This window comes from Clarias gariepinus, chromosome 15 (assembly GCF_024256425.1).
Source record: "Clarias gariepinus isolate MV-2021 ecotype Netherlands chromosome 15, CGAR_prim_01v2, whole genome shotgun sequence".
Taxonomy (NCBI): domain Eukaryota; kingdom Metazoa; phylum Chordata; class Actinopteri; order Siluriformes; family Clariidae; genus Clarias; species Clarias gariepinus.
The window spans coordinates 11,082,932-11,106,898 of NC_071114.1; the positions used below are offsets into that span (position 1 = coordinate 11,082,932).

The 23,967-nt window shown below is 36.8% G+C and overlaps 2 protein-coding genes across 4 annotated transcripts in view; one reads left to right on the plus strand and one right to left on the minus strand.

Moving 5' to 3' along the window:
* The window catches only part of ttll7 (tubulin tyrosine ligase-like family, member 7), a 59,835-nt gene extending 56,228 nt beyond the window's left edge, over positions 1-3,607 (minus strand). For both annotated transcript variants that reach the window (XM_053512609.1, XM_053512610.1), the window contains exon 1: positions 3,442-3,607. The gene's annotated coding sequence lies outside the window, so the exon portion shown is untranslated. The remainder of the gene's footprint in view (positions 1-3,441) is intronic.
* A 6,138-nt stretch (positions 3,608-9,745) lies between these two features.
* Positions 9,746-22,256, plus strand: prkacba (protein kinase, cAMP-dependent, catalytic, beta a). Of its 2 annotated transcripts, none has more exons than XM_053513101.1 (10): positions 9,746-10,138; positions 17,312-17,373; positions 17,462-17,590; positions 18,458-18,556; positions 19,400-19,482; positions 19,563-19,689; positions 19,780-19,875; positions 19,963-20,085; positions 20,233-20,397; positions 21,498-22,256. In XM_053513101.1, exons 1-10 carry the CDS (start codon positions 10,093-10,095, stop codon positions 21,621-21,623), a joined length of 1,056 nt encoding a protein of 351 aa, XP_053369076.1. In that variant the 5' UTR covers positions 9,746-10,092; the 3' UTR covers positions 21,624-22,256. The 2 variants fall into 2 exon arrangements, with proteins under 2 accessions (XP_053369076.1, XP_053369075.1); XM_053513100.1 differs by lacking the exon at positions 9,746-10,138 and adding an exon at positions 14,140-14,400 and having other exon boundaries at positions 21,498-22,255.
* Positions 22,257-23,967: the final 1,711 nt, after the last annotated feature.

Sequence of the window (23,967 nt, forward strand, 5' to 3'; positions counted from 1 at the left end):
ACTGTGACTTAAACTGTGATATTGAATTATTAAATGCGCCATTTTTTATTAAAATGTATTTATCTGGGCTAACTGGAAATAATTGGACAAACTCAATCTCATTTTAAGAATGTTTGCCAATATTTCTATTTAAAATTCAATTCAAAATTAATATTAATTAAAAAAAAGTTAAATTATTGACAAAATCTTCATAAATTCCTGGATATACATATTTTTCCTGTAGCCTTTTGTGATAAAATAATTGCACAGGTTCATATCACAATTTCCATTTTTATGCAATTAATTTTGCAGCACTAATAGCATGCAGTTTTTTGTTTAATAATTTAGGGAGTGTTTAATTCTCTGTCACTGATACGAGTGCTGATAAACTAAAATCAGGCAGTAGCAGCTAGGGGTGCTCCGATCAGGGTTTTTGGGACTTTATTTCATGTAGATTATTAAGAAACTGAAACCAATAAAATAGCCTCTGCTAAACTAAAGAGTAAAAATGTCCATTCTATGCGACTTTCCTACTATACTCTCTCGTTATAACGTGTGGCACATGGACCAAAGCTGCGTCAGTGAATAAAAATCTAAACTCTCCACCAAGCATTTTTAAATAAACATAGACATCAGTCACTACTCATTACTAAGCAATGGGGGCAGCATTTCCTTACAAATATCAGAATTTCTGCATTTTTAAGAGACAGTCTATTCCTCTTATAATACAGATTTTGTGCAGCTTTACTGAATAGTCGTTCACTGTCAGCGCTCATGCATGGAGCGGTAAGGTAAACCCAGGCTGTCTCAGTCAGAGCTGGGCACCCCTCTTTATTTCTTTTTTATTATTTCTCATATTATTATTATTATTAATATTATTATTATTTTTGTGATAATTATTTTAGTCTTTTTGCTCTCTGCAGAGTTAGGCTCAAACTTTTTGAGCATTTCTGCTATACATGGTTGAGGAGGGTCGACTGACAAGATTTAGCTCCTGTCTTTGCAGATACGTTTTCATACTCAGATTATTCATGCTGCACTGTTCTTAAGCGGTGAATATGGTTTAGTATGTTAAAGCTTTTCCCAGACCTTCTTCCACATAGTTTTGATTTAGGAAAAAAAAAAACATTGCATATTGCATATTTTAAAGTAAAGTTAATATTCCCAAACTAGTAACGTCATGTTGATGTGGTTGTCGACTTTTATTCTGCATCATCACAACGATATCGGTTTATATGATCAGCCTTTCAAGAGACAACCAATCAAAAAAATTATCATTACTGGCTGATTCCGATAGGAGCAACGCTATCCAACGGCAAATTTTCTGTATTAAATATATCGATATCTGTATTTTAAAAAATCGAAGTTCTAAAATAATTAAGCAATAAACAATTCAGCCTGTAATTCTCACTCACTTATCTTCTACACTGCCTATACTGTACAGGAGCGCAGAGAGCCTGGAGCCTATCCCAGAAGACTTGGGGTAAAATGAAAAGTATACCCTGAATAGGGTGCCAATCCATTGAAACACACACACATACACAAAATAGGCAATTAGGGAAAGCCAATTAATCTAATCAGGGTAAACCAGAGTACCCGGAGAAAACCCACCAAACACAGGGAAAACATGCAAACTCCACAATGCTAACCACTATGCCACCCTGCTGCCTCAAAAAAAACAATTTAGTCTGTAATTCTTTTAGAATTACTTGGTTGATTCATTCATTCATTCATCTTCTATACTTCTATATTTATTATGGAATAAAGCGGGGTACACCCTGGACACCCTCTATTGCAAGGCACACACACACAAGCAAATTATGGGCAATTTGAGAAGGCCAATTAACCTAATTCGCATGTCTTTGGCCTGTGGGAGGAAACCGGAGTACCCGGAGGAAACCAACCAAGCACAGGGAGAATATGGAAAGTCCATGTACACAGACCCCGAGGCGAGAATTGACCCCTTGACCCTGGAGGTCCGAGGCCACGGTCTTCTTGGCGGTGCACTATTCCGCAGCCTGTTGCAGTACCTCCCATCCTTCGTGGTACGATTTCTATTCTTTTTAGTATTTATCGTTAATTCTTCTGAGTTTTCCTGGCGTTTTTAACATTCTTTCTGCCGGGAAGACACACAGTTGAGAGCAGAGGTCCTCTCATTATACTATTGTTTACCAACACGATCAGCTGATTGCCTTGTTATACAATTTCCCCTTGGGATTAATAAAGTCCACTATCTATCTATCCTTCCTTCCTTCTTTGATGTTTAATGGCGATTGGAATCCAGAAGGTTGGTTACATTACCATTACGTGCTTATCCGATTCTATCTTCACTCGCTTTGTGTCTTGAACTCTTTGTCTGCCTTATCCGGACTTCCACACACTCTTTCTTCTTGACATGTACTCCTCTCAGTACCACTCAGCCTATTCCAGGAGACTTCGGGCACGAGGCAGGGTACAGGGAGCCAATCCATCGCAGGGCACACACACACACACACACACACACACTCATTCACACAAAACTGAACAATTAGCCAAACCTGCATGATTTTGGACTGCGAGAGGAAGACCCACCAAGCACAGGAAGAACATGTAAACTCCATGTACACAGACCCCGAGGCGGGACTCAAACCCGGACCCTGGAGGTGCAAGGCGACAGTGCTAATCACTTAGCATTGTCCATATGGACGGAAATAAAATTACACCAACAATTTAGCAAGACGAATTCTGTCCGGATAGCGTTTCTGAAAATCTTCATTTAGGATACGCAAATTACTCATGATGGGGGCGTGGATATGTAAATGGTTTTGTGATGACGTCATATGGTTAGCTTGGTGAGTGAGTATGCACTGCCTACAGTATCTGCCCCTGAAAGCAGTGGCCACAATGCTATTGTCCCCCTTTCTGCATTCCCCACTACAGACGCGTCACGTTATACGAAGGACGTCTGATGGACACGTCTGGACAGAGTGTGTACACAGCACCGACACACTCAGGGGTTGCTTTAGCTTTATATAGCCCACGGATAGAAAGCCTGCGGATCATTTTTCAGTGCCGAGTGAAGGCATCCAGTGCGCGTGTGTGTCCCAGATACTGACTGCAAACCTGCAAAATCACATCCCAATAAAATAAATGCATGAAATAAATGAGTGCAGTTGGAGGTGATGTGGGGTAACACATAGCATTGTGCGAATGCCCTCTATCTCATGCATGGACGCAGATTCCACAATCTATCCCATAATGCAGTGTGTGTGTAAGAGAGAGGGCCGTTAACACATCTTATATCTTCAGTATCTTTACACATCCCATATGTGCACATTCACAACACTGTTTATTTCTATTATAATAATAATAGCCTGCATGAAGAAATAAATCAGCAGCTTAGCCGATAGCCTAGCGTCCAGCTAGCAAGTGCAAGAATCGGGGAAAAAAATATATATCAACTGATCAGGCTGTGACTGTTACCTGCACACTGGCTCCAGCTTCTCTACGGCGTCCTTGCGTTTGCTTTCTTTCTTTCCTCCTAATTTACCTTAACAGGATCGTATGTGTGTTTCTGTGCGCGTGCGCGTTTATTTTTAAATATCTACTGGTAACAATGTAGCTAGCGTTCTACAGTACTCAAGATGAACCTGTCCTGTAGCGCGGAGTCAACACGAGCGTACGGTGAGGGGTTAACGCGCCGGCGGACCGCTCCATTCCCCAGCCACGGGGTCCGCATGGTTAACAACCACGAGCCGGTGATGATCAGAAATACACTCTAAACGATTGTTGTCGTTTTTTATGTTAACTAAGATTCATTCATGAAAATAACACTGCGTGTCTTGACTTGATGTTCACGCTTTGAAATGACGTAACAATGTATCAAACACGTCGCTCCCCTATAATTAGGATGTGGTGCCTTCCAAAGGGAAAGCTCTAACAACATTGGGATAAGTAAAAACTGATAAATGAGGTAAATGAGAGAAATTGTTTATTTGTTTATTGTATTCAGGAGACATGAAATATTCGTGTGTTTTATGTATTTATTAATTTTATTTATTTATTTACTTATTTACATGTGCATTTTTTAACTTTAAATTTGTCAACAAAAACACACACATTCACACACACACACACATATATATATATATATATATATATATATACTGTATATATATATATATATATATATATATATATATATATACTGTATATATATATACACAGTATATTTATACATATATACATATTTATATATATATATACAGTATATTTATACACACAAACACACACACACACACATATATATATATACAAAACAAGTCTGAGTTTGATGGAGCAGGCTCAGGACTATAGAGAAGGCACCTTAACACAGAGTGTTGAGAGTGTGGGCAAATGTGTGCGGACGTGCATTTAATTCGAAATCTAGGCTTTATCTCTTCAATAAGCATCTCACTGTAACAAGCACTGTAGATCATTGAAGCTTTTTTTCCTGATAATGATCCAGTACTGGTGCTTGAGAATCCCAGAAAACTGTGAGCATCAATTTTCCAGCTGATGTTTGCCTTTTAAACTTTTTCTCAGTCGGCGGTTGAGGATGTACTCTGCCATTTACTCTTGGGCTCGCAGTGATGAATCCACGTCTCGACAGCAGTAATGATTCTTTTTAAGAAACTTTAACCTACTTTAGAGTATCATCCAAATTTTGTTGGCAGATGTCCAAATGCTTCTGTTTATGCATTTACGTGCGTTGTTTCACCACCATGTACACCCTGAGACCACAAAAAACAAATCACTGCCCGCTGCTCTTCTTTTATGCATATCACAAAGGGACATCCATTTTTGCTCGACCCACAGTTACAATGAACTGATGAAACACATTCACATCTGCACAGCAGTGACTGGGGAGACAGCAGCATTGCAAGCACTGATGAGACAATGTGGCCAATAGACATTTTAATATAACTGGAGGGCGGATCATTTATGAAACCTCACCCACTAAATGGTGTTTTATATATATATGGTGTTTTATATATATATATATATATATATATATATATAAAACACCATATATAAATATACAGTATATTTATACAATAAATAAACAAATAAAACTATACAGCAGATATTCTCTTTAGGACCATGAAAGAAACACTCTTTCCAATATAGGCAAAAGACAGATGTCTCTGTGGTCTCTGTAAATTTGACACCTCCACCCCCTCTGTGTTAATCAATGCCTATTCCATAGTTTTTCTCACCCTGATTAATAGTACAATCAATCAATAGTCAAGGTATTTTCACAACATAGCTACGGGTTCATGGAGGTGATAAGAACAGAAGTCTGTTCACGGAAATCTCCAGGAGAGGCTATGAAAGCGTGCCGAATCTCATCTAGACTTTGAAGAAGCACTCCTCCATTCCACCTTCAGCAAAACTGAAGGACACCGTGAGAGTGGTGAGCTTAAATTTCACCAACATTTCAGATGTAAATTAACCCCAGATCTGCATATATGGAGAAAGAAGTGACTGTGATACACTCAGTCATCTCCAGTAACAGCTTTATACTGGTGAGGGTCATGTATAATCTGGAGTCTTTTTTTCACCGAAAGAAAATCAATAAATGAGATTGATTACGCATTTAAAAAAAGGATGCATCTGAGAAAGAAATTATCTGTGTCTAATCTTTGTAGTAATACATGTTATAATACAGATATTACAGTAATATACACTCTGAATATATGCTCAGAGTATATAATTTTATATAATATGAATATGAATAATTTTATATACTCTGAAATTATTGGTACTTAAATAGAAATATACTGATACATTTACATTTTTCTCTGAGGCAGTGAGACATGTTAGTGGTGATTAATGATTTAACAGTGGTGCATAAATGGCACTCAATACTGTAATTCTAAGCATCCATAGTACATTATTTTATCTGCAGTCTCCTCCAAAATTTTTGAAATGACATTTTGTTTTTGCTGAAGACTGAATACATTTTGGTTTGCGATCAATGGTATAAAATAAAAGATTAAATTTTATAGCTATAGTAGGTGTGATAAACAGCTTAGAACATGCCACTTTTTATTTAAATGCTAAGTGTTCAGAAATATTGGAAGATGTGACTGACAGGCATTTCTTTTTGTCCAGAGTGCCCTGAAAGACTGACTGTTTAATGGCTCTAAATGTCAAATCAAATTCTAAATCTAATTCAAACTTTATTTGTCACATACACAGTCATACACAGTACGATATGCAGTGAAATGCTTACACGACCGCCCGTAACCTTAAAAATAAAAAATAAACAATTAACAAGAAACAAGAAATAAGTACGAGAAATAGAAAAGAGGCAATAAATAAATAAATATCTTAACTATAAGAAAGTGGAACAAAATATACAAGTTTTCAAAATATATAAGAAATATAAACCTGTACAAGACAAAAATTAATTTAAATGCAAATGATACGTGGAATAAATGAAAAATGTCCAGAAGTGTGCAATTGAGCATTGTTTGAGCAAATGTGCAATGTGTGTGGAAATGTGTTATGTCCATGATTGTCCGGTCTACAGTGCGTTGGGGTGAGTGCACAGATGAATAATGTCCACAAGTGTCTATTTCTGTGCAATGTTGCAAAAACGCAGAGATGATTATTCTTCTCCTGAATTGAACTCTGGATGTCACATGTATAAACTGTGCTTGTTATAAAAAAGGAATAAACCAACATACACTAAAGACAAGTTAGATGTTCATGGGAGAAAAGCAAGCCATGTTTAAGCTGAAAAAAAAAAAAAAACACGAGAAGTGTAATCACTTAGCCAATAGAACAAACTGGAATTTGTAAAGTGAAAATTCGTGATTAAAACTGAATTCCATGTTTAAATTTGAAATATGTGAGCACAAGAGTACAAGCCTGGAAAAGCACACAAATGAGGACTATAACAGTCTGGTGATATCAGTGGGGAATTGGTTTCATGCAGTTATCGAAAGATATACTGTACCGAGATCAATTCCAGTGCAGCAATTTTATTCTTCTTGTTTAAATCTTTTTCAGTCCTAAAAGTGGATATTAAATTTTTTTTGTTTTAGATTGAAGTCGCTTTTTAGTTGCAGTAGTTTTTCCCTCATGCATCACAATAGTTTCTGCTAGGGATATGAAGCAAAGACACTGCAAAGCATAATTCTTTTGTGATACCAGATTTTTGCGTAATGTCTACATAAATGCTTAATACTGTTAAAATGATGTAAAAATGCTATGTTTTTTTCTTGACAGAAACATTTATCCCTTAATCAATTGACCAGCTTGGCATGTATCTTCAATCATTTAAAAAATAACCCTGGAGAGCATGTACAGTATATACTGTAGTAGCTTAATTCAATTAGGTTTTGTGTCCAACATATATTTTGTGCATCTAGAATGCATTATAATTGTTGACTAAAGTAAATAATAAATAAATCTGGTGACACCATAGCGTAGTGGTTAGCACTGTTGCCCCACACCTCCATGGTTGAAGATTTGATTCCCGCATTCATGGAGTTTTCGTGTGTGTGTGTGGGTGTGCATGTGTGTGATGCGTGTATGTGTGTCCTGCGATGGATTGGCACCGTATCAAGGGTGTACCTCGCCTTGTGCCTGAAGTGTCTTGGGATAGGCTCCAGGCTTCCTGTGACCCTATATACTGTAGGATAACTACAGTACTAACTAACTGTAGCACTAAAAAAGATGAATTAACTTCGAGTCAGGGGTACTAACAAATTTCTAGTTTTAGTTTAAAAATACATCATTGTTAATTGCACTTCTTTCTGAGACGCCTAGTGCTCCCACCATTTTTTTACCATTTCAGCATTTTATATTGTTGAATACAGTGAGTATGCATGCATTATTAAAGCTGCTTTTCTGATCGAATTGCCATTGTGACTAAAGAATGAATGTTGTAGAAAAGTTAATAGGCAAGCAACTAAAGAGAATGATATTTAAAATAAGAGAATATGTTTTTAAGCATGATGGTCTCACCATAGCCTGCTAGAGCACTGCAGTGGACAATGTACAGTAGCAGTTATTAGGGCCCAAGTACTATAAGGTGCGCAGGACCCTCTTGTTTTCCTAAGGCTTTTTTTTCCACCCTTTTGGACTTTTTGGGGGTCTTTTTGGGGGGCTCAAAACTCATGAAAATTGGCAGGCAGGTTGGAATCTGCTGCCATTAGGATGCCTGATAGTCACATGGCCCGAGGCCCTCAGGGGCCCCCACACAGATTTTGCTGGATAGCCTTATACACACTTTTACGTAGGCACACGGAACTCAGTACACATTTAGAGCTCATTGAACCGAACTTTCACACTGCATGTCCTGGGTTTAACTCAACAGGAGGCCGGTTATTTTGGGTCATTCGCAAAAACACACCTGATGGATTTTGAGAGATTTTTGAGATCTCAAACGGGTTAGTCGTGACGATGCCTTCAACATATGCTGAAAAGTGATTAATAACTTTGTGGCGATATATTGAGTGACATTATATTCACTGACACCTTCAGTGACATCACGTCACATCACATTAAGTAACATCATAGTGTGATGCTTTTTTTCCAGCATGTGCAGCCTATGTGTGGTGCACTTGACGTGTGCAAGTTGTGTGGGGCAGCGATGGCTTTTTGTAGGTCTTAACACGCACAAATAAAACATAGATAGATACTTTAATGATACTGAACAACAAATTTTAGATTTTCAAGAGACAGTAACACAGAGACAGGTTTGTAGATTTGATTGCCCATCTGGATATTTTTTTGGAGTCAATAAAGTATCTTTCTATCTATCTATCTATCTATCTATCTATCTATCTATCTATCTATCTATCCATCCATCCATCCATCCATCCATCCATCCATCCATCTCATCCTGTTGGAGGGGCAACTAAAGCATCAAGATGCATTAAGACGAGGAATACGGGGCCTGATTGAAACACCCAAATTAGATAATTATTAGGTTTGGACAAGTACTTTTGTCCATTAAGTGTGGATGGATGGATGGATGGATAGAAATATGTATCTATTTATCTATGAATAAATGAACGAATGAATTAATTAATCAAATTGCTTTGTGCATTGGCAAAGTCCTATTTTGAGTATTCGAATACTTTTGCCCATATAGTGATGCACTTATTTAGAATGGCTTTTAATATTTTTGGTTTCATGTATTTAAAAAAAAAAAAAATTATGTTATATTTTGTTTAAATGCTGTGAAGCACTTTGGTTCAACTTAGGGTGCTGTAAAATGCTATACAAATCAATATTGATTGATTGCTTGGTATAGTATAGATAGATACTTTATTGAGCCTGAAGGAAATTCCAGATGTGCAGTTGAGACAGTAACACAAAGACAGATTTGTAGATGTGATTGCACCTCTGGGATTTCCTTGGGGATTACCAAATTATCTATTTATCTATGAACGAATGAATGAATGAATGAATGAATGAACATTCATTCCTTTTAATAAATTTTCTTTGGGATCAGTGATTGTGAAAGAATCAAATTAAAACAACAACAACAACAACAACAAAAACAACCAAACACTACGCTGTTAACCAGCAGAGAGAACGTGTGATGCATGGTGTGTGTGTGTGTGTGTGTGTGTGCGCTCATCCTTGGTGATGCTCGGGGGTCCTGATGCAGGCCGTACTGTCCCCGATCCTCCACTTGCTGGCGCTATGGTTGAAACTGGACGCGGGACCACGCAGGCCGCGTCACATCCGGCTGATGATTGGGATTTGTTTTTATTTTTGCCAGGACGAGAGTTCTCCCTGCCTGCGCTGTTTCCATCGGCGACATCTCGCGCCAAATAGCGCAGGCCAATGAGTGTCCCCAGTACACACAGATACTACACGAGCCGATGATGTTACAGCGCCTGAAAGGGCTTCCCTCTGTACGCTGTTAGCTGCCGGTGTTGTCTGGCAGCGTTGACAGCTCGCTAGCTTGCTTGTTCACACGATTGATGCCAACTATAAAGCGAGCTGAAGAGCACAGCTAGCTAGCAGGCCAGCTGTCCACCTGGACCGGAGTCGAGCAGGAGCCCTTGCTAGCTGGCTAACCAGCCCGGGAGAAGCATCCGACTGTGTGTAAGTGTCTTCCTGACGATGGGAAACGCCGCTGCTGCCAAGAAAGGCAACGAATTAGAAAGCGGTAAGTGTAAAAAGCGTTATAGGTTTATAGGTTATAGTCAGCTAACACTGTGTGTATGTGTGTAATTTACAGCTTCTCATTAGGGTTAATGACATTCTGTAGAAAGACTGGAGCAAGCCAGCTTCATCAGCTTCCATTCATTCATTCATTCATTTGGATTTACTCTGGGAGTCAAAGTGTAACCTGTCTCAGATGTCTACATTTGATCTTTTACAATGTTTCAAGTTCAAAGACTACATCAAATGTAGATCTCTAGATTTGATCTGCTGTATCGTTATACTGTATAGAAGAAACTTCATGTTATTTACTAATGTTTCAAGTTCAAAGGCATAGACAACATTTTAAAGGATTCAAATAGTAATAATAGACATCCTGTATTACAAAAGGTTATCAGGAAAGGCGGCACGGTGGCATAGTGGTCAGCACTGCTGCCTTGCACCTCCAGGGTCCAGGTTCCAGGTTCGAGTCCCGCCTTGGGGTTTGTGTGCATGTAGTCTGCATGTTATACTCGTGCTCCGGTTTCCTTCTATAGTCCAAAGACATGCAGATTAGTCTACCTGGTGTTCCCAAATTGCCTGTAGTGTGTGTGTGTGTGTGTCCTTCGATGGATTTGCACCCTGTTCAGAGAAAATGGACAGTCGCAGCTGAGACCTGGTAACAAAGATATAAAGTGACCATATGACTCAGTATTTGATATAAATACCATCATTTCTTGGTAGTTGTTCCGAATGCCCAGTGTTCCAGTGTTCATAGAATCACGCTGTTGTGTACATGTATAAATAGCTTTCCGTGTCACCCCTGGATCATCTGAATAACCTCCGCGACAATGCCATGAGAAGTCCAGCTCTTATTAGATCCTACCACATTTGCATCGCTGGTCCATAGGTCTGGAGAATATGCACGATTCTGTGATGGTTACATCTGTGCAGACTACTTGAAGTGACGTGCCACAAGAGGGCGACACTCCTCGTAAAGTGGAATGTCACAGTTGGGGCAGTCCCTATATGAAGGCTCGTCATGGTTTTCTCCTGAGACTATGTAAGACCTATATAGATGGAGCACCCTTGCTTTTTACGATTTTCTTTTAAGGAGTTGTCATAATAGGGCCGTAGGGTAGTTTCTCAGAACACTTGATTCCAAAGTCTGGTACATTTCTATCAGTAAGAAAACGATTGTTACAGGCTCAGGAACGATTCAAGAGGTGTCTCGGACACAGTACGGTGGATCGAATCAGATGTTGAAACGAATTGTACCAGTGCATGAAAGTAGTTCGCTGTTTAGACGCAACGTCATCAGTGCTATTGGTCTCCTCTGAAATTTCTGTCCGCACTCTCATCCTCTGACTTAGTAGAAAGGCATGTCAGTGTGTTGTTCTTGCCATTTTTTCCAAAATATCAGTAATATTAGGCATAGCTTATCAGTTAACTTCCGTGTTCACTTCTTCTTTTGTGTTTAATGGCGGCCCACAAACTAACTAGATGCATCCTGCCGCCTCCCTATTAAAGGGTTTAATAGGCAAGTGCAGGCGAGAACGGAGAACAAAAAAAAAAGTTGAATGCTGGCCAGGGTGGGAGTGGGTGGGGGGAGCAATCATTCCTGGGCATGGTACAAATTAATAGTGCCAATTGTGAACCATCCAACCACCTATTTAGCTGTACTAGTTTCCAATTTCAGCAAACCATGCCTTTTTACGTGGGCCATCTACAGCCACAGGTCCAAAGAAAGAACCTGACCTACAGGGTTTCACAAAATCAGTGCAGGAAAGGCTTGAACGGGGGACTACTTCGGGGGAGTTAATACCAAGACGGCAGAAACATAGATGTTTTTTTCCTCAGCTTTTAGGGATCTTAGACATTGCTCGAAGGTGCACACAAAGTCCAGCATGTGCACAAGGTAAGAAAACTAATAAATGATACAATGATAGCTGTGTGACAGGAGTATTTATGTCAGTTATTTTTTCATACAGTTGTCTCCCCGGTATGTGTGTACACACAAGAACATAATCAAATGATCCTCACTGCCTCTGGTTGTAAAATAGAACTGATAATATCACAGTCACAACTGTCAATAGTCAGTTTAAAAAATTAATTTATGTTTATTTATTTAAATGGTAAAATGCTGCTGTTTCTCTATAATCCTGCAGGTGGTGCACTCTAAAGTATTCACACAGCTCAGCATCCTGTTCCGTACCAGGAGCAAATTATTTGCTTAGTTTGTTTAGAATTGTAATAGAATTTTATTCATAAAATCGTAAGAGTGTTGTAGCAAAAAGAAGTAAACACTACATCCTTAAAAAAACCTACAGTGGGTTGTTGGGTTGATATTAACCCATATACAGGGCATCCGGAAAGTATTCACAGCGCATCATTTTTTCCATATTTTATGTCAAAGCCTTATTCTAAAATGGATTAAATTAATTTTTTTCCTTAGAATTCTACTTCTGTCCTTCTGGGACAACCATCTACAGTATATGTATGGAATTGTGTGTGTGTGTGTATGTGTGTATATTATATATATCTATATCTATAGATATATATATATATATATATATATATATATATATATATATATATATATACACACACACACGGAAAGTGTATATGAGAAAGATGGATGCAGGTCCCTAGGATGTAGCTCAGTGTAGGTAGGGACCTCCGCTGGTGACAGACAAGAGAATGTGAGTCCTGTCTGTGCTCCAGCAAAAAAAAAAAAAAATAATAAAAAAAAAAAATATATATATATATATATATATATTTTGCTGGATATGCTATATATATATATATATATATATATATATATATATATATATATATATATATATATATATAGGGTCACAAGTGGCCTTTGTGCACAAGGTGGTATAAATACACAGTATGGGCAATTAGGGAATGGCAGTTAACCAAATCTCCATGTTTTTGGACTGTGGGAGGAACCGGTATTTAGTTTGAGTCATTAGAAGTTGTCTTGCTTTGCACCTGAAAGGAAAGTACAAGATAAGTAACCAAGCCAAGCGAAGCAAGTTTTGTATTTTGTGCCCCATGAGTCCCAAGAAAGTTAGCGAGCACAGTAGCAAGAAGAAAAGGTAGAATTTCAGTTTTGTTTTTTAAGCAGCCGGTTCCAAAAGGGATCATAAATTAAGGTTAAGTGAGCTTTACCTGTCTATTTATTTCACATTTTACTACATTTACATGTCTTCTCTAAATGTTTTGCTTGTTTTTATATGCACAAATATAATTATTTTGTTGGAAATTGGTAATATTGTTTATATTTTTGGGTGGCTGGAATGGAATTTCTGAATTTACTATGTTTCCTATGGGAAAATGCGTTTCCCAGTACAAAATGTCACTTCAAGAGCTCGCATCTGGAACAGATTAAACACTGGTTTAGTACTAGTTTAAGGCAGCAGTTTGCACTTCATGTACAGTAATCCTGCCTGCAAACAAAGCTATGTAGTGTTTTATATACAGTTTTCAAGATTTATATATATATATATATATATATATATATATATATATATATATATATATAAATAGGCATGCTGTACTGTATACTGTATGTATGTACACTCCTGGCAGGTCAATAACTGCGTTTATTGTGTTGTTTTATTTGACTTTGGGATTCCCTCTTTAAATGTAATTACTTTTATTTTCATTTAACCCTAAGGGCCATCAGTAAGACTGACATGCATATTTCTAAGAGAAGAAATTTTGGGTATGAAAAGTCAGCACAATTCCTGCGTGCTGTGTGTATTTTCTACACTTTTCTTCTTTTGCAGGGTGCCAATAATTCTAGAGTTGACAGTTGGTCTCAGGTGCACGAACAACAAGCCCATTTTAAATACTCTCAACAAGGTATTGTTTCAATCAGGATAAGGAGAACTGCTGTCCAATAGTTGCTGTAAAAAATATGAAGCAGTTTTCATGAACAGGAAGTGTAACTAGCTGTGTATGCGGTAAGGCAGACCGTGGCTGCAATAAGCAAAGCGAGGGAACTATCACAAACAGGAAGTGTCTGTTGTTCACCAGGGCCCTGAAACATACAGCCCATGCACATTGCGTGTTTCAGTCAGTTGTAGCACGGAATAATTTAGCCAATGGCCCAAGGCAGGGATCAAATCTTAGGCACCAACTCTGCTCTGCAAAAGCTGGACAATTTGGCCAGTCGTTTCTGGTTTAACAAACCTCGCAAGGGAAACCATGATAAATCGCAAGAGAGTGAAGGACCGCACGTCTTGGGGTACACCGTCATGTGGGAAGAAGCAAGTAAGTGAAATCAAGCAGGTCTGCAAGTGCTTAGTAACAATCTGATTTATTTACATTTTAAACATTACAGTGCAGATCATGTTCTTTATAGAAATAGATGGCTGAATAATAGAGCTGCACAGAAAACAAATATTATGAATGCAATTATCATGATTGTTTTACTATAAAAATGAAATTTCACTTCCAAATTAGCTTACAAATACAACTTCCTTTCTTGACGGGAGGCTAGACAGTTGTACTGTTGAAAGTGGAAGAAGTGACGCCAAACAGCAATGTTAAAAGTGACATATTATTATTATTATTATTGTTATTATTATTATTATTATTATTGCTCAAGATGTAGAAATTTATCATACTTGCATACTAGCATTATTCTTTTTTTCTAAACTGCTTCATTTCTACATAATGTGTAAATAATAATGCCAGGAATAAGTGTAAAGTCAACTTCTTTCAAATACTAAGGGATATACTTTAACTACCTGCTGATATTAATATAGGCTTTAGAGCAACTAAGCAAAAACCATCTGTGCCTAAACTACCACTTATTGGGACTTGTGTATATTTTCTGCATGTTTTTTTAAATTGCCAACTTTCACACTACCCAATAATCTTCAGCAACTTGTTATGATCTTTACGCTATTGCAAAAGTTTACTATCAAAATTGAAATCATCCAATCGGATGATCTGTAATTTTTTTTTTTCTCCAGGAAATGCGTGCACTCAGTCATCATGGTTTGTTATTGCTTATGAAATCCTCCTTCGTACCGTGGTATACACTTGGTTTAATGATGAGCACTGTAGATTGTCACTTATTTATTTTTGGACCACTATAATAGCTGAATTGCTACTCGTTCGTGGTTGCTCCTGTTGCTTTGTTGCGTTAAAATCCTTCTATCACGTCTTGTATGAGATCCGTAAGAGGTGATTGAGGAACATCAGGACTGTAGTGTAGTCTGCTCGAGTATGTTCGATACAGTCTCGGATAGCCGTCTGTGGTTCGCACAGTGCTATCTGCACACTCACAGGAAGACTTCTGTTTCCTTTTTTTGCGGTCAAAAACTAAATAGCACTTCTTGTAGTAATTTATAATGATACCTACAAAATGTCATGTCGTACATGCTGTTTTGATAAAACTATTTACACAACTTCTGGTCTTGTATCGTTTGGATAATGATATATATATTTTTAAGATTTCGGTTGACTTAAAGTTTGAGAAGTGCCTAAACATTTTTTCCACTCTTTTCCTGCCCCGGTTGTCATTTCATCCGTGTGGGTGAATGTTCCTGAAATTCCTGGCGAACTGTAGAAGCGTTTGGTATGCTCTTGTTTTACAAAATGCCCAGTGTTTTAGAGAATGTGATGTTAAATACAGCCTGGTACATGTAATGTGAAACAATTTGCTCTACTGTATATGGGTTTCGTGTACAACCTAAGGGATTAATTAAATGATTTTTTAAAGACGAATATTTATTCAGTGCCCTAAATGAATCCCCACTGACAAATGAGAAAGGTGTCTTTCTGGCCTAATCATTTTTGTGGGGGGGTGTTTGGAATAACGATGAAGTAAATTTTTTAAAATGTTTGTCGATTTGCGGCAGATCTGTTCAAGTCCTTGTACAGAATCAGTCATGTTTAAGATTATAGCAAAAACGTAACACAGCCATATACAGAAACACCTTGGATTGCGAGTAACTTGGTCTGCATGCATTTTGTAAGACAAGCAAAATTTTTAAATAAACTTGATAAACGCGCAAGATCTTGAAACATGAGTAGTATGCATGCTCTTTGTCTGCTAAGCATCATGTGATTTAATTCAATTCAATTATATTTGTATAGCTCAACAATTGACATTGTCACAGCTTTGTCAGTTGTGATCACAACTGATCCAATGGTCATCCATTGCTCGGTCTCAGTGAGCATACTCACCTGTTTAGTCAAAATCCGTGTGCGCTTTTACCATTTACTATAAAATTGTGATCACGTGTTTGTAGCAGTGCGAGATATTAATCAGTTTAACAGCAATGCAATGCCACATTTCTGCGAAATTCTCAAAAGGAGGCAAAAGCAGGTGTCATTAGAGAGGTTTCTTGTTAAAGAAGTTTGCAGATGGAGCAGTGTTTCCTTTACAGTGTGTGTGGTGTGTGTCTTTGTGCTTGTGCGCGCATGTGTAAAAGTCATTTTACACAATAGCCCCCCCTCCCAACCTTTTCTCCACTCTCGTCTCACTTTGAAGGTAAAGTGCAGGTTATTTTTATTTTTTTTACTTAAAAATTTGTATTCATTATTTTTAGATGAATATATCTGAGTTGTGGAGTGAATCATCTGAGTTTCCATTATTTCTTATGGGGAAGTAGATATACAAGCACGCTTCCAGAACGAATTATGCTCGCAATCCAAGGTTTAACTGCACTTTGTTAGCTCATGTATAAAACAGAAGTTAAAAATTTAGTCTTCAAAAATGTACAGTTTTTTTTCTTATGTAACATGCTCCTTCTTATCCAACTTTATTAAAAAAAAAAAACTTTCTTAATTTATTATAAAACATCACTAACATGGAGAATGTCCAGTTTCCTAGAGTGCTATTTATACTATGTAGAGTATAGGACTAGGAATTATTTCTATTCTACAGTATGCAAGTCTATCACACTCTCTAAAATAAAGGGCAGATGCATTTGCAGTGTGGTACACCTGCATGTTTGTTGTGGTTTGTGTCTCCTTTGAGTTTGCATGTACATCAGCTAGGTATAAAATGGTGCAGTTTTTCATGGATTGCCTTAAATATGTTAGGTAGTTTTTTTGTTTTGATTTGTTTTTTAAACGTGCCCTCAGAATTTTGCATGCATAATAAATGTACAACTGAAAAATAAAAGTGTATAACCTTTTGTATTCTTTGGTTCTTTGTTTCCTTTAGTGAAAGAATTTTTAGCCAAAGCCAGAGAGGATTTCTTGAGGAAATGGGAATGTCCGCCACAGGTAAGAGATCCACAGTACGCCGTTGCATTTGTACTAATGTGCTTACTTCGTAGTGACGTTTTTTACTCAACCTCTTTTATGTCCGCAGAGCACAACCTGCCTTGATGACTTTGAAAGACTGAAGACTCTGGGTACTGGTTCTTTTGGAAGAGTTATGTTAGTGAAGCATAAAGCAACGGAGCAATACTATGCTATGAAGATCCTAGACAAGCAGAAAGTGAGTATAACGGGAGACAAAACCTCAAACCAGTTGAACAGTGTTAGGTTTACTTTACAGGGGAAACAGGAATGTTTTGCGTCTTTACTGTAAAACCTAGCAGATGACACCTACACGTTGTTGGTTTTTGATGCACATGTGTGCACCATCGATTTTAGCCGACTTTATGTTCCGTTTGTGATGAGTAGAGCTGATGTGAGAATCTGTTTTTTTTTCACTGTAAATGAGCACTGTTAAAACTGTGAGCAATGCCTGGGGTGTATTAAGGAGACTGTAGTTTTCATATTCACTAATTCACATATGGCATTTACAACTGCAATAATTTGACTTGGATAAATGTTATATTATTTTCTTATATATCCCTTAAATAACATTATTTGCTGCATTTTAGTTGTATAATTGTAGTTCAATATTCAAGGATTTTAATAACCCTTAAGTAATGGTAAAATAAAAAAAATGCATTAATGCATGAATTAATAATCTTTTGCTTAAATGTTAGTAAAAATACAATAGGAGCACGAGAGAGAAAAGCTGGTGGGAGATAAAGAGGGATATTACAGGGAAAACGAATACCATTAGACCAATGAACAAAGTGTTATATTTCTGTTATAATATTTGTAGGATTGATACACAAGTCAATAGCAGTGCGAATATTCCCCAGCATAGTCATGTTAAGTTTAATAATGCAATAATTATATCTTATAATATTCTATAGTGTTGTTTTTGGTCTAGATTCGACAATTGTAGATTACCCAAGATGAATGCATGTAAAATCTCTCAACGTTTAGAACAAGAAAATGTGTATTCAGTAATTTCATCTTATATTGTTGGTACAGTCTGTCAGTTTGTCTTTTGCGTGTTTTCAAGGTGGTGAAGCTGAAACAAATAGAACACACGTTAAATGAGAAGAGAATATTGCAGGCTGTCTCTTTTCCATTTCTCGTCAGATTGGAATACTCTTTCAAGGTAAACGGCTGATAGTGTTTTTTACTTAACACCTCAGTTATATGTGGAATTATTTCTTTACACATTTAGTTATTTCTTAAATAAGTCACCCACTTTATTACTTTGTTTGACTGCTTTTAGCTTTGATTTCAGCACACTACTGTATGTGGTAGCCAGTTTACATATGAAAATGATTCCTCATAACCTCCAGAACCACTCTTCCACAGTTTGGGTCTTGGGATATGCCCCCAAATAAAAAAAAAATCCACTGATGTGATACCCTGGTCATTCTGTACATTCGGGTCATCAGCTGACTCATTTATTGCCACATAATGGGTGAGCAGTGGGCATTATGCATGATGGGTGAATTGCTTCATACAGTACGCTTCCCTTCATACCCTGATACACCCATGGACTCATCAGACCACATGATCTATTTTCATTGCTCTAAAGCGCTCATTTCTTTTTTTTAGACTTCTTTTAGAATAAGCCTAAAAATCCTTATAAGCACATCTGTTTAATCCCAATTCTATGAGTTATCATCACGGTGTGTGTGTGGAAATGCTTTTACTTTCTCTATTAAACTCTATTAAGCTCAGATTTCAACTGTCAGTAAAAAAAAACATTAAGGTAATTTCAGTTCATTTGTTTTTTTGGACCTCATTCCTTCCATGAAGTTCACAGTTCTACCAAGTTTTAATAATGCGACAGACAGTTTTGAACTAAATCTTAATAATTCAAAATGTCTTCGTTTTCTGTGCTTGATGCAGGTAAATAATATGTACTGTACTTTTTAAAACTATTACCGACAATTACTACGGTGGTATGGTTGCTTATGGTAATGGTCATCTTCTGTCTTTTCAGGACAACTCAAATTTGTATATGGTTATGGAGTATGTTCCTGGTGGAGAGATGTTCTCACACCTCAGACGAATTGGAAGATTCAGGTAAATCACAAGCCAGTAAGATTGTGATGTCCATCATAATAAACTTGATTTAATAGTATACTCTTTGTCCTCACCCAAAGTGAGCACCATGCCAGGTTCTATGCAGCTCAGATCGTGCTTACGTTTGAGTACCTTCACTCACTAGACCTCATCTACAGAGACCTAAAGCCTGAGAACCTTCTCATCGATCAACACGGATACATCCAGGTAAATCACTTTCCTCCACCATCAGAATCTTGAAATAATTTTCTTACATCTTACAACGTTTTGTTTCATGCTGTAATATATGTATGTTAGGTGACAGATTTTGGCTTTGCTAAAAGAGTAAAAGGCAGGACTTGGACATTATGTGGCACACCAGAATACCTGGCTCCAGAGATCATCCTTAGCAAGGTTAAGACAACAACACTATGCTTTCATATCCACAGTAAATGTAGTTCTGCATTACTAAATAGATGTTCTTCTCTACTTTGTGTTTAGGGCTACAATAAAGCTGTGGATTGGTGGGCTCTTGGTGTTCTGATCTACGAGATGGCTGCAGGTTACCCACCCTTTTTTGCCGACCAGCCAATCCAGATTTATGAGAAAATTGTATCTGGAAAGGTACGGGGTTATATTCCATAGTTATCTCCAAAGCAGCTTATTTGTTCTATTATGATCCACTGAATCATTATAGTATAGACTAGACAACATGTACGTTTCTATTTAAACCAAATTACATCAGTAAACATGTGCATATTCTGGCTCCAGGTACGATTCCCTTCTCACTTCAGTTCCGACCTAAAGGACTTGCTGAAAAATCTGCTTCAGGTTGATCTCACCAAACGCTTTGGCAATCTAAAAAATGGGGTCAATGACATTAAAAACCACAAGTGGTTTGCCACGACAGACTGGATCGCTATTTATGAAAGAAAGGTATGCCTGCATGTTTATTCATTTCATTCTTTAAAAAATAAAATAAAATTGTACGAGGAAGTCACTTTTTCTAATAAATTTTAGTTCTATTAAATTGTTCATATAAGACAAGTTCCTTAAAGCAAATTCATGTTACAAGCCAAAAAACAAGCCATTACCAATGACATACAGTTTTGTAGAGAGTGTACATGAATGCAGATGAGTTTTACTTACACAGAAGATAATGTGGATAAGAGAAGGTGAACTGATTCGAAACTTGCCATCTTGCAGCAGTTACCACACGCAACGAGCTAGCTGGCGAATTGGGTCAGACAGATCTCATGCAAAACTCATTCATAATAAGAAAGCAGAAGAGTGATGTGGTTTGAGGTGAATAATATCATAAGAAAAATGATAAACATTACCTCTATCCCTATGCTGCTATCCCCTTACCTTAATCCTGACATTCTGACATTCTGTCATTAGGAAATATGATATGATGATTGGTATAGAATTCAATTGAAATCCAACCACATTGTTTTCACTGATTTGGATTCATATAAACTTCTCTTGATGCTACCAGTATTGCTAGATGTTATTTATTTGTCTCCCCTGGTTTGGTTTATCTTGAGCCCACTACACACCACTGCCACTTGTATATTATACTGTATATGTAAATGTGACGCACCCCATGGCTACTTGCACTACCTTGCACACTAACTTTATCCACTTTATGTACATCTGATACATACTCAGGATCCCCTTCCTCCGTCTTTATATAATCCGTAAGGTTACTAATTGTTGTATACTTACTATATACGTATAGTTTTTTTGTATAGGGCATATAATGTGTGTGTGTGTGGAAACACTGATGAAGCCAAGCAAAAAAAAGTGTTGGGCATATTAATCCTGTTAACACAAGTGGTTAAACATAGTAAGGGCAAATGACAATACTGTACTCTTTGTACTAACATAGTTATCACCTCTTTGCCCAGTTAATCAGGTTTCCAGGTAATAAAACCATTAGACTAGGCAGCACATTTTTGAGACATTTCTCATGAATAATGACTAGACATGACGTTTGTTGTTTAAGACACACATTAAGAGCGTTGTGCTTTCAGGTTGAGGCGCCCATCATACCAAAGTGCAGAGGGCCAGGGGACACGAGCAACTTCGACGACTATGAAGAGGAGGAGATCCGGATCTCCGACACAGAGAAGTGCGCCAAGGAGTTCCTGGAGTTTTAGTAGGACGAGAGTTCTCAAAGGGCTCTTACATATTGGGATTTTTTTTTTCTTTTTTCATTTTCTTCACACTCCTTCAAGGGTGAGAGTGAAGCTCCGACCGTCATGTGTGTTTAGACTGTTTCACGTTTCTTCATTCCATGAGGTTGTGAGAGAGTCATGATCTCTGTGTGCAGTTTGCACCAAGCTATAGATGAAGTTCAGCACGGAATGCAGTTTCTCTTTTAGGCTGCAACACAAAGCACCAGACACACTTATTGTTTTTTTTTCCCCTCTCTCTTTTTTTCTTAGGGCTTTAAGCATATTTTTTAAAATTGGTTTTCAACTTTGTTTTATTTTATACTTTTTTTTAACTGTGATGAATGAAAAGGCCACTTTTACACGTGTTTAATGATTACTATTAGTTTGTGATAACGCACTTTTTTTAAGGATCGGTGCTGCTTGTTCTTGCCAGCAACGTTACATCAGTTTCATGCAAATTTAGTTTTAAGCTTTATGCTGTTCATGACATATTCACTTCCCGCCTACGTAGGGTGAGTTTGTGCGTGTGTGTGTGTTTGTGCTTATGTATCACTGCGTGTGGGTGGTGTATGTATGTATGTATGTATGTATGTATGTATGTGTGTATGTGTACAAAAAGATTACTGAAAATAAGTATTTTGAAAGATTATTATTATTATTATTATTATTATTATTATTATTAATAATAATAATAATAATAATAATAATAATAATAAACATAATTCACAATAAAAGCCAGAGCAGACAGTTGAAAATTATAAACTTTTGTGTTTAATTAGTCGTTAAGATGCACATTACATTCGTAAGATCGGGCCTGTCACAATTATAAAATTCTGCCTGACAAATATCATAGTTTAATAATATTTACAGTTTACTGTTTATTTTTATGCCATTCTTATAATAAAAGCATGACTGTACTATAATTATGTCTGCATAGTTGAAGGCAAAAAAAATGTAATTCTTTAAAATTTTAGACCGGAAAACAATTTTTTTTTTTTACTCAACTCTAATATCAACTCAATATATACAGTATTTACAAATACATTAGTAGTATAACTTCTAGCAACTTCTATGAATATTAATAATAATAATAACAACAACAACAATAAGAGGAATACCACAGTCTAAAATTTCAGGTAATTTTAACAGAAATAGAGATTTTCTATGCTCCTGTATGTTTATTAAAAACCTACAGGATTTCATTGACTGAAGAACAGCCATGGCTACAGTTTCAAGAGCAAATTGAAATAATAATAGAGACAATGGACATTCCTGCTGTGTGGATCTGCAAAGAGTGGTAGATTTTAAAATTTGATTGTTTATTAAAATTTTAGCTATAAGATTTAGTTTTAGACTAAAGAGTTAGTCTATTTAAAAAAAAAACAGGTTCAAGATTTACGTTTTTTTAAGTCTTTGACTGAGAATAGTCATAACAACGCTGTGATTTGAGTATCTTATCACGATACTAGATGTGCCCGCGACTTTATACGCGTGGAATTTAATTGCACACTCATAAGTGCGTATAAAAATTTATAGCGCCATCTGTTAAATTTTGAGTCTTTTTTTTTATGATATAAGACTGTTTTTATTTAAATTTCGCAGAAGCATATTTTCTCCTCCCGTGGGCCTATATGTTACCTCAAGTTTGGCCAAAGACACCTGTAAAAAACTCATTAAAATTTGTTCAGTAGTTTTTGCGTGATGCATGCACAGACAGACATAAACCACAACGCTGTTACATTCATAAATCCGATGGGTCAGAAAGTGTTGATTAATTTTCTGTCACAGCAGCTCTGATAGTAAATAGCAGGTTTGTATTTATTCACAGGGACTTGTATGAAGGAGGTATCACATGAACTAAACTGTAAATGAACAGATACACAGAATGTGTAATGATTGAACAAAGACCTATAATCATCACTATGGTGAGGTTTCTGTAAGGATATGTTTAATGCTTGTTTAAGGAGTCTCAGGTCTCAGTGCTTTGTAACAGTCAGTAGGTTTTCCTTTATGAATGTGTCTACGGAACAAAGTACAGGGGTTTTTGGTAACATGACAAGCTGCTTTATGGACAGAGTAAAAGAGATCTATAATATATAAATCTATAATCAGAAATATAAATTTATTAGAAGATATAATTATGTATAAATAAAATGTATAAATAATTTTATTGTTTTTAAAGATATATCCTGAATATATATTTCTGTAAATCTGCTTTGTTACAATGTCAATTGTTAAAAGTGCTATACAAATAAAATTGAAACCGAATTGAATTGAATGTAATGCAATTAGCAGCAGAAACTTGTTTCACAGATGGTCCACAAAG

What these genes read in the sequence shown, in the direction of transcription:
- prkacba (XM_053513100.1), top strand. Translation starts at nt 14,232, where the DNA reads ATGGCCCAAGGCAGGGATCAAATCTTAGGCACCAACTCTGCTCTGCAA. An exon ending in GATTGGAATACTCTTTCAAG is followed by an intron (nt 18,557 to 19,399) that starts GTAAACGGCTGA and finishes CTGTCTTTTCAG; the next exon opens with GACAACTCAAATTTGTATAT. An exon ending in AGAAAATTGTATCTGGAAAG is followed by an intron (nt 20,086 to 20,232) that starts GTACGGGGTTAT and finishes TTCTGGCTCCAG; the next exon opens with GTACGATTCCCTTCTCACTT.